General features: G+C 35.6%; 2 protein-coding genes across 7 annotated transcripts in view; both read right to left on the bottom strand.

The window, feature by feature from the left end:
* Window positions 1-2,043, bottom strand: part of LOC105828316 (TBC1 domain family member 16) — a 7,101-nt gene extending 5,058 nt beyond the window's left edge. Inside the window, exons 1-3 of one of the 3 annotated variants that reach the window (XM_036283577.1) lie at window positions 1,419-2,043; window positions 657-1,323; window positions 1-298 (exon numbers count right to left, since the gene is read on the bottom strand). The exon at window positions 1-298 is cut by the window's left edge and continues 523 nt beyond it. In XM_036283577.1, coding sequence (XP_036139470.1) covers window positions 1-237 — 237 coding nt within the window. In that variant the 5' untranslated portion in view covers window positions 238-298; window positions 657-1,323; window positions 1,419-2,043. Of the gene's footprint in view, window positions 299-656; window positions 1,324-1,418 lie in introns of those variants that run through there. The other 2 variants (XM_036283578.1, XM_036283579.1) reach the window with 2 other exon arrangements.
* Window positions 1,836-4,330, bottom strand: LOC105840643 (ATP-dependent DNA helicase Q1). Of its 4 annotated transcripts, none has more exons than XM_012687642.3 (3): window positions 4,138-4,325; window positions 4,015-4,043; window positions 1,836-3,799 (listed from the first exon to the last, which is right to left on the bottom strand). In XM_012687642.3, exons 2-3 carry the CDS (start codon window positions 4,034-4,036, stop codon window positions 2,064-2,066), a joined length of 1,758 nt encoding a protein of 585 aa, XP_012543096.1. In that variant the 5' UTR covers window positions 4,037-4,043; window positions 4,138-4,325; the 3' UTR covers window positions 1,836-2,063. The 4 variants fall into 4 exon arrangements, with proteins under 4 accessions (XP_012543096.1, XP_036139473.1, XP_012543097.1 ...); XM_036283581.1 differs by having other exon boundaries at window positions 2,206-2,409; window positions 2,520-3,799; window positions 4,015-4,330; XM_036283580.1 differs by having other exon boundaries at window positions 4,015-4,325.
* Between the last annotated feature and the right edge of the window lie 7,294 nt (window positions 4,331-11,624).

Raw genomic sequence — 11,624 nt, 5'->3', positions numbered from 1 at the left:
CCAACTTAGGTGCAAGCTTGGCAAGTTGGAATTTTTATTCAACTTGCAAATTATAGTCATGTAACCAGGATGATGCACCACGTCGGCGTGTTGTCTCATTAATGTAGGAGGATGCACGCAGACATTATTTTTGCAGAACAATACCTCACCATCCTGGTAAATAACGTGTCGATTATCCTGGCCACATTCGCCAAGAATATAACTACTTGCTTTTTTCAAAATATTTGGGAGAGGCATTATTGCCGTCGTTGTTGCTGTTGTCGACGTTATTCACAGTCTGTTATGTCATTAGTTTTGGCTGTAAAAAGATAAATGTCAGTGATGTTTTTAGATCATAAACTTTTAATAACAATAAGGCTCAAATTTACTAAAGAAAAGAAGTAAAAAAAAGATACAATCAAAAGTCGAAATACAATTTATTAATGTAGAACAATGTTAAAGTGAAAAAAAATACATTTCAACTGTACTGTTATTTTTAGTCATATGTAAAAAAGACAGTATATTATTCTACATTAATAAATTATATTTTAAGTTTTGATTGCACATCTTTTTGTTTGTTTTTACTCCTTTTATTTTTTTGCTCATAGGTACATACTTTTGTTAAAAAAAATTTATGCCTTTGCGTCAATATTACGTTAAATTCAATTTATAGTTACCTGCGAGATACGCCGTGATTCCTGTCTCTATACAAGAGTTCCAGCAGACATGGTACGGGCTGTCGTCTATGGAAATCTCCAAGTATTGCGAGCCATATCGATGTTGTGAGTGGAACCAATTGTCGGAGTACGTAGGACGGAGGATAAGCATAATCGAGTAAGAAGCAGTTTGGAATGGATTCGCCGAGTAGTTAAGCCAAGAGTCAGACTTGTTCTTCCGTGTAAAGTGTATATAGTGTATCGCTGATATGTGCTTATGCGTTTATGCACGTTAACGACGACGTTATCATCTTGATTAGCCTTGTTATATACCTTTACAAACGTCGATAATACGTATCCGTGTTGCGGTACGTACATCTCATTGTTGGGTTTCGAATTCCGCAGTTGCGTACTTGAGTTTCGAATCGAGATTCCATGTGATTTTTCACCGAAAAAGATAGAAATCTTTTTTTTTAAACTTGTTAATATTTTGATCGAGTTAGTACTGTTAAAATATTTTTTTGTAGTGCATAAGTAAAATTGAGATCATCGGCACAGTTATCAAAGTCCTTGTTTCCAGAATCGCTGATGTTTAAGCGTCACTAGTGCGCGAGCGCCGTCGTCGCTGCCGTTATCACGCAAGTCAATTTTGATAAAATCTGCTAAAATCTTCAGACATCTTGCTTCTCTATAAGTTTTTCATTTCGACTTGACATCTCTTAATATACATATACATTTAATTATGACGGGGTACGAAGGGTACGACATATCAATAATACGTACGACAAATGTGGGTATATACCTTATCCTACAGATCAATATTTTCATCTGATCACGGAACCTGCCGTCTATCCTACTATCCGACTCACTGACATTTCGCTACGTCTGTTATAGTCGTAGACCTCTCTCATAAACCGTATTTATTGATTACTCACCATGTGCCACAACGCTTTAATCGCAACTTGCGACATACATACAAAAGTATTCTTTTAACTTGGATCGATCGTCCAATTTTTTCCCCATATAATCTCAAGGTCCGGTTCGCGTTCAAAACGCTATTAGCGTCATTCTATCTTCATTTATTAAGATAGAACGATAAAGATGGTAATAGTATTTTAGACGTGAATCAGACCGCGATTTAAATATCTTTTATTTTTCTTTCGCTTTTCCTTATTCGAGGTTAAATTATAACAAGTTTCAAACATTTCACGATTAATCCAGAAAATTTGTAATTACATGTGTTTTATCTGTCTAGTGTACTTATAATCAAGTAGCTCTCATACTTTCTAGTGATATAAATATATGATATATTTACACAAATGTCAATATTCAAGATATAATATATATGAAATACACATATTATATCGTAAAAAATGTATCGCTGAAAAACTCGATGAATCGTGCCATATTATCGATTACAACAACAAATCATGAAAATTCATAGTTAAAGAGTATCTTGTGATCGTCGTTAAGAGCTAATCCTGACTTGGGTCCACGTTTAAGATACGATATTGTAGAATATGCTGAAAAATGAAAATCCTCTTGCAGATAACCGTTTATTAGTAAATGCCCTATGATAACCTCTGCAGTTTCTTTCGTAAAATTGGGCACAGGTATGTTAGGTACTCGTAGCAACAAGGGACCTTTACCATACCAAGCATCTATGAGTTTCAGTGCAGTCAATCGTGTTTCGTTTTGTACAGCTTTAGTCATAATTTGATATAATTGTCTGCAATACTGTGCCACGTCGACCTGCTTGCCAGCGCTGGGCTTCCTGCAATGATCACACATCTTAGCACAGTCACTTTCTTCCCAATTCTCTTCAAAGTGAGTGGCTATTAAACTTCGTCTACAAGACGTTTGATCTAAACAATACTCCAACACCTTGTATAAGTTCTGCAGTCCGACTTTATCCTGAAATACCATGGTACTCAATTTAAAAGTATCTGCTAGTCTGTAGAGTAGCAGGCACACTGATTTTTTGCCATCTCTACCAGCTCGACCACTTTCCTGATAAAAATTCTCCATCGACTTTGAAAGACAATGATGAATGACGAATCGCACGTCGGGCTTGTCGATGCCTAATCCGAAAGCAATAGTCGCAACCACTGCTTGATATTTGCCTGACATCCATTTCGAATAGACCTCCGAGCGGTAGTCTGGTTCAAGCATCGCGTGATAGCATCCGACCTTGATATTTTTGCCTCTTAAATAGCTCGTCAATTGTTCTGCGTCTTTAATCGTAGTTGTGTAAATGATACCCGACTTACCACTAAATCGATTCTTCAAGAGATTTTCTATCATTGCGAGGCAAGTTTCCTTGTCTGCTGGTTTGCGACGAACCTCGTAATATAAATTTGGCCTGTTGAATGGAGCTCGTAATACCAAACAACCACTAATGTCCAGGATCTTTTGTACGTCTATGATGATTTTCGTCGGAGCTGTTGCAGTGAGCCCTAGAATAGGTATTCCAGGAAACATGGATTTCAGTACACCTAAAAACTTATAATCAGGTCTGAAATCATGGCCCCACTGACTGCAACAGTGTACTTCGTCGATCGCAAACTGTTCCAGATTGCCCAACTCGTATGTTTTTTGCAATTTATTCATAAAGCGATTGGACTTCGCCATGTATTCTGGCGTTACATAAATCAGTTTGAGAGGAGAGTTCTTATCCATGATGGCTGTCATAGTCATTTTCATGCTCTCCTTGTCAATCTTTGAACACAGCATGTTAGCTTTTATATTAAGTTTCTCCAATCCATGCAATTGATCTTCCATCAGGGACACCAATGGTGAAACTACCACTGTTATACCTTTACTGATCACAGCAGGCAATTGATAACATAAACTCTTACCACCACCTGTAGGCATAATCAGGAGAACATCTTTCTTGGACATAATTGCATTCATGGTCGGTAGCTGCAACTCGCGCAGCTTTTCAATTTTGAATACATCCTTTAATGTTTTCGTGAGCTTTGCAGACCAAGCAAAGTCTTCCGTGTTCCAATTTCTTTTTGATAGAGACAAACTCTCCTTTAAAAGAGCATTGTCACGCAACTTGTCTCTACGTTGCATTAATAACTTTTTACGATCTTGCAATTTCTGTAGCTCGCTCTCTACCTGTTGTAACTCATAATCAATGGCAGCGATCTCATCCATAGCTAAAATTTTCGAGATGACTTGTTAATGTATGTACATAAATATGTAATCTCACGTTAACAAGAAATTAATCTAGGCCAGTCAAGTTTAAGATTGAAATAAATTAATGACGCTTTTTCACATGTGCCAATGACAATTTAATAATGCGATAAAATAAGGACTCTTAAAAAAGTTATAAAGTTATAATTTTGTATTATATTTTTATCATTCTACCAACCTTGAGTCTCGTCATTTAACATCTTTTCGCTTAAAGATTTTAATTTAAAGAAAAATTTAGACATTATAATTATCTTCTTTGATATCTATATAATAGGTTTTTATTTATGTTTACATTCCTAACCTTACACAACAGATGACATGAAAACATGATTAAACGGACTCATATCTCGTTCTTGTCATCGTCTCCTTTAGTAACGGTCATCGAAAGCCTTTGCTCAAATCGGCACCGCGGCACACGACACGATTTTTCCCAAAAAGAATCACAGGGCAAGGTCTGTTGTACGTAACAAGGGTGCCTGGGTCCCAAGTCCCAATCTTTGGCCGGTATTCATATAACGTTTTCTACTGGGAAAACTAGTGCAACACTGGTGCGCACTGAGTGCAATTTTATTGTTCCACTCTTTTAGTCTGTTCTTTCTAGCTGCACTGTTGCACCGGTGCAATAAGTTAAAGGGTGCGTTCCGTTTCACGCATGAAGCGCATGGAAAACTTGAAGATCGTTCCGTTTCACTCCATGCGCAATTCATGCGCGCATGGGAATGGTCTCCCGCGTCCCACCACACAGCGCATGAGAACGCATGAACTGCCTCAGCTCTCGAGGGCTGCGTTCCGTTTCAATGCATGATGGGCATAATGCATTGTTCATCCTTGTTTAACGTTTGACAAACAACAAAGATGAACGATGCATCATGCGTATCATGCGTGAAACGGAACGCACCTGAGGTGAGGCAGCTCATGTGATGTCTATGCGCGACAGCCATTTTGGTTTTGCGCATAGAGAAACGGAACGGACTCATGCGCTCATGCGATGCGTTGTCGTCTCATGCGGTCTATGCGTGAAACGGAACGCACCCAAAGTAAGACAAGTATATTTTTTCTCATTCTAACTTATTGCATCAGTGCAACAGTGCAGCTAGAAAGAACAGACCATTTGAGTATACAGGGGGTACGTTCGGGGAGACACTATTAACGCTACAAACGCTAACGCTATCTGAACTGTTCGTGGAGCCAATAGCGCGATAGTGATAGCGAGTTCCATGAACAGCTATAGCATAGCAAACGCAGTTGCGCAGTTGGTTAGCCGCTGCCAGCAATATTAACAAAATGTTTATATATACAGGGTGTCCCAACGCATGTGGACCATTACTCGTAAAAAGGTAGAAGGGATCGAGATAAACATACAGGTCCAATATTTTCTTGGGTTAGGTCTACAAATAATCGAGATATCAATTTTTCAAATTGTGCGAATGAGAGCGCGCCGCGGCACGCCGTAGGAAGAGCCGAGCCGCTCGAGCCGTAGCGCGGCCCACTGTGAGTGCGTTCGGGGAGACGCTATTAGCGCTATCAGCATCAGTTTATCCTTGTTCTACTTTTAATGAGTAATAAAGATGGACTGATGCTGGTAGCGCTAATAGCGTCTCCCCGAACGCACCCTGTGTGAAGCATTGACTGCCGGCGGCGGGGAGAAGAAGGAGAAGCGGCGCCGCTGCCTGTGCTTCGCCGCCCTTACGTCCCGCAGCACCGCGTCTAGACTCGCATCAATGGCCGCTCTCGCCTCCCACCGCACCGCGCCTAGACTCGCGTCGCACATTCGCAATTACTTGACAAAATTATTTAGCAAAGATAAGGACAAATTAAAACCGTAATAAACTTCTGTGATTGAGAAAGAGTCGAAAGAGAGAAAGCGATGGAAACCCTTGGAATCTTCAAATAATCTAATTTCTATCGTAATTGTGAATATAGTAAACTAATGATAGTTTTTGGTACATTGACGATATATTCTTTCTTTTTCTTAAATATCTTATTTACAGTATCATACAACTCGAACTTTGTTTCTTGTCGAATTGTATCGTACTGTTAAATCCTTGATGAAAACATTAATTGATAAAAATTCGTAAATTCATTCGTAAAATCATTATCGTAAATTCACGATTGATTCTCAAATTAATAGTTTTTTTTTTCGTCTATTATAATATTTGCTACATCGAGTTCTCTCATCGTTATATATTTTCTTTTACACGATATATTCATTAATATTTCTTCATATTTAATCAAAATGATGCAAAAATGGATCGAACTTTCCCAACAGGAAATGCTAGAACGATAGAAAATATCATTTCTTTAAATTTGTTCTTTTTAATTTAGAGAAGCGATGAATTATGAAATAGAAATCAATTAGATAAGTGAGCAACAGTGATTGGTGTACACGAAATAGGATAGCACATTTTCTTAAAAAAAAAACGGAATTTATTCAAAACACTCCGATACACGAGCTCGACAGCTCGAGAACCGATATAAACAGCAATACGACAACGTTCTTCTCTATAGCAACCAGCTGACTCGCGCGGCCGGGCGACGCGTGCAGTACGCGTGCAACAATAGATTAGGGGCGATGCGTCTTCTACGATAATTATGCTTAGAGATTAACGTTCAACATCACGTATTGTCAACTCTAAGTTTTCTTTCATGACCATAGAAAACTTAGAGTTTCTGCTATCTTTAATTGCATTATTAATTACGATAGATTTTCAGTGATTTATTTAAAATAGAAACACGAGAATCTAATTGATTTCTATTTTATAATCCATCTCTAAATCAAAAGGAACAAATTTAAAGAAATGATATTATTTTCTATCGTTCTCGCATTTTCTGTTAGAAAAGTTTGTTCCATTGTTGCATCATTTTGATTAAATATAAAGAAATATTTATGAATATATCGTGTAAGAGAAAAAAGATAACGATGAAAGAACTCGATGTAGCAAATATAATAGATGAAAAAAAAAACTATTAATTTGAGAATCAATCGTGAATTTACGATAATGATTTTACGAATGAATTTACGAATTTTTATCAATGTTTTCATCAAGGATTTAACAGTACGATACAATTCGACAAGAAACAAAGTTCGAGTTGTATGATACTGTAAATAAGATATTTAAGAAAAAGAAAGAATATATCGTCAATGTACCAAAAACTATCATTAGTTTACTATATTCACAATTACGATAGAAATTAGATTATTTGAAGATTCCATAAGTTTCCATCGCTTTCTCTCTTTTGACTTTCTCAATCACAAAAGTTTGTTTCGGTTTTAATTTGTCCCTATCTTTGCTAAATAATTTTGTCAAGTAATTGCGAATGTGCGTAACGACGCGAATCTAGACGCGGTGCTGCGGGACGTGAGGGCGGTGAAGCACAGGCAGCGGCGCCGCTTCTCCTTCTCCCCGCCGCCGGCAGCCAATGCTTCACACAGTGGGCCGCGCTACGGCTCGAGCGGCTCGGCTCTTCCTACGGCGCGCCGCGGCGCGCTCTCATTCGCACAATTTGAAAAATTGATATCTCGATTATTTGTAGACCTAACCCAAGAAAATATTGGACCTGTATGTTTATCTCGATCCCTTCTACTTTTTTACGAGTAATGGTCCACATGCGTTGGGACACCCTGTATATATATTAATAATTATTTATGTTAACTATGTTATTTATATTTATTATAATTTATTTCTAAATATATATAATATACAGGGTGTTTGGTAAAGATTTATGCAATTTTTATAAGCAGGTAGAGCGCATTAAGCTGAACATAAAATCCTCATCGTTTTTCCATTTTCACAATAGTTAACGAGTTATAGACTTGTAAAATTTTCTGTATTAGCCCGGCCTACCGGCAAATGCAAGCACGCCGAGCGCCCGACCACGGCGGCCGCCCCTCCCTAGCGCTTGAACCTTGAGATTGCTAGGCGCGCGGAGGGAGTTGTTACAACAAGCGGCAATGGCTACGCACAATGTGTACGTGTACATACATGTGTACAAAAAAATATCAGTTCTAATGCTTAAAGAAGCAATTACTAAATTTATTTTTTTTTAATAAATAATGATTATTTTTAATAAAAAATTTTTTTTGGTGATAGTCTTAAATGTCGTAAACTGTCATAAATTTTAAAAGAAGCTATTATCATGTGCTCAAAAACAAATTTATCCTTCTTTAAACAACATTAGAAAATTTTATTGATTAAAATGGAAATAACAACCAAATAAAATGTTTCAACTTTATATTCTTAATTTGTTTCAACTTTATATTCTTAATTAAAAATTAAATAACGAGGATATTTATATTTTTAATAAAATTAATCCTTGTGATAGACTTATAATACACGGAAAAAACTTTGTGGTAAAAATTACTATGGTAAGTAGTAAACGCGTGCTAAGGAGGAATTATGAAAATTTTTATTATGTTCTTCATCAAATTACGATAATATTTACACTACTTATATGATATAATTCTCTGAAATTTCTTCTTACAGTTCGTGGTTACTATCATAAATAATAAATCATACATAATTTTACTATAAAATTTTCTCCGTGTAGATTTACAAATATATGAATTTATTAAATGTTTGAAAACTTATAAACAATATTTATTTAATTCAAGAAAATTTAGTATGTAATGTGTGTGTATTTGGTGTGCGGTGCGTGTGCGTGTGTTTGTGTGTGTGCGGGTGCGTGTGTGTGTGTGTGTGTGTGTGGTGTATGTACGTACATACGCGAGAAAAGAATAATCACTTTGTGACAGGAAAATGAATAATCATTCCTTAGTTCGCGATTTTATATCACTATTATTATTCATGCTGATTACTATACGATACACGCACACGTAGAAAAATATGATTCTAGTTTTAAGAAAATCAATTATTCATTTTTAATTTTATTCTTTTTTAATAATTATCTTATTTTTAATGGTTGAAAAGAATATTATATTGATAATAAACACCTCACTTTACACAAAACAAATAATGTTTAACATTTTCGTGTATGTATCACACACACACACACACACACACACACACACACACACACACACACACCAAATACACACACATTACATACTAAAATTTTCTTGAATTAAATAAATATTGTTTATAAGTTTTCAAACATTTAATAAATTTATATATTCGTAAATCTACACGGAGAAAATTTTATAGTAAAATTATGTATAATTTATTATTTATGATAGTAACCACGAACTGTAAGAAGAAATTTCAGAAAATTATATCATATAAGTAGTGTAAATATTATCGTAATTTGATGAGAAACATAATAAAAATTTTCATAATTCTTCCTTGGCACGCGTTTACTACTTACCATAGTAATTTTTACCATGAAGTTTTTTTCGTGTATTATAAGTTTATCACAAGAATTAATTTTATTAAAAATATCCTCGTTATTTAATTTTTAATTAAGAATATAAAGTTGAAACAAACATTTTATTTGGTTATTATTTCATTTTCATCGATAAAATTTTCTAATGTTGTTTAAAAAAGTATAAATTTTTGTTTAGCACATGGTAATAGCTTCTTTTAAAATTTGTAATGACAGTTTACGACGTTTAAGACTATCATCAAAAAAATATTTTTTATTAAAAATAATCATTATTTATTAAAAAAAATCAATTTAATAATTACTTCTTTAAGCATTAAAATTGATATTTTTTTGTACACATGTATGTACACGTACACATTGTGCGTAGCCATTGCCGCTCGTTGTAACAACTCCCCCCGCGCGCCTAGCAATCTCAAGGTTCAAGCGCTAGGGAAGGGCGGCCGCCGTGGCCGGGCGCTCGGCGCGCTTGCATTTGTTGGTAGGCCGGGCTAATACAGAAAATTTTACAAGTCTATGGACGGGATTCATAGACCGATCTTAAGCTCAAGCTTTGTCTTAAGTCTAGCTTCGAGCCGACTTGAGACTTACTTAACCAATGAAATAACAGCATTGACGTCTCAAGATCGTGCTTAAGCTGGAACTTGAATAAGATTTGACTATGAATTCCGGTCTATAACTCGTTAACTATTGCGAAAATGGAAAAATGATAAGGACTTTATGTTCAGCTTAATGCGCTCTACTTGCTTGTAAAAATTGCATAAATCTTTACTAAACACCCTGTATATACATGGAGGAGGAATTGCTATGGTTTCATGTAGACCGAAAGTGTTCCAAGCCATAGACATAGTATATATCTAGACTGAGCATTGCGGGAGTAGGGGTAAAGTTCAGAGGGAAAAGACTAGCATGCTTTGGGTCATACATTTCTCTCTCGTTCGCGCATATGTACAAGTGCAAAAGATGGATTTTGCACTTGTACACATGCGCGAACGAGAGAGAAAGGTATGACCCAAAGCATGCTAGCCTTTTCCATCTGAACTTTAATCCTACTCTCGCAATGCTCAGTCTAGATATACTATGTCTATGGTCCAAGATCTGTCCGAGAGAGAAAGGTATATTATGATACTCGCTTTCTCTGCGCATGCGTTAATATCATTGGCCTAGTTTACATCGTGCATTTGATACGCGTATCAAATAGTAAATAACTAGTGAATGTGTTTAATCATTAGCTTAAATTCACTACTTGATACGCGTATCAAATGCACGATGTAAACTAGGCCATTATCTGCACCGCAGTTTCAACACTTCTTGTGCACTTTTTGTGCTCTTTTGTACTTAATTACGAATTGTATATGTGTGTGAAACAATGCCAGCCATTGTACATATAGCGTTCGACGCATGCGCAGAGAGAGCAAGTATCATGATATACCTTTCTCTCTCGCACAGATCTTGGACACACTTTCACTGCTGACATTCCTCCTCCATGTATATATACTCAAAGGTTCCACTGTAAAAATCAGGGGGTCAATCATGAATCTTTTCCCTAGCGTGAACTTGTGAAAAGTAAAACAGTGAACCTCAATCAGTGAAAAATAAAAAGATTGACATTAATTTGTATTGTTCAACATGGCAACTGCGTTTTTTATTATTCTTTAATAAATATCAAAACCAAAACGATCAAAATCAAAACAACCCCTACAGCATGAAATATTGCTGCAACGTTGCAGAAATATTGCAATAGTGCATAATATAACCAATATTGCAGAAATATTGTAGCAATATTACAAATATAATATTCCCTAGCAAATGTTGCACAATATTGCAGCAATATTACAAATGTAATATTTCTTAGCAGATGTTGTGCAATATTGTAGCAATATTACAAATGTAATATTTCCTAACAGATATTGCACAATATTGTGGCAATATTATATTGCAACCGTGCAAAATTTATTTCCGTATAATCCGTATTTCTTAATCTAGAACTAACAATAAGTAATATTTTACATAGTTTTAAGGGACAAATAAAAAAATAGAGCAGGATATTTTTATTTTAAATTTTTATGTAAGATTAGAGCTAAAAGATACATAGATGAGCAACAAATTCTGTAATCACGACAGCGTTGCGTCCTATACTAGATTGAGTGAAGCAAGTCCAGAAGATGTTCACTCTGACTTATATATATAATACATTAATTAAACATGTGTGAACCATACATGCATGTGTAATTCTAGCGTATAAATTGATCAGGATGGGCATTTTCTGGACTTGCTTCATTTTAATGCTTACTTAAATCTAGAATGGAACGATATTCGATATCCGTTGGTGTATGTTAATTTAATTAATTACTTTTTTAATTAATAATTTTTTTAATTATTGTGCCGTAACGGTATGACAATAAATTCATTTTTCGTTTTTCGTATAATACACATCTTACATATTATTTG

Source organism: Monomorium pharaonis, chromosome 2, assembly GCF_013373865.1.
Source record: "Monomorium pharaonis isolate MP-MQ-018 chromosome 2, ASM1337386v2, whole genome shotgun sequence".
In the NCBI taxonomy this organism is placed as follows: domain Eukaryota; kingdom Metazoa; phylum Arthropoda; class Insecta; order Hymenoptera; family Formicidae; genus Monomorium; species Monomorium pharaonis.
This window is presented reverse-complemented; position numbering and strand designations above follow the sequence as displayed.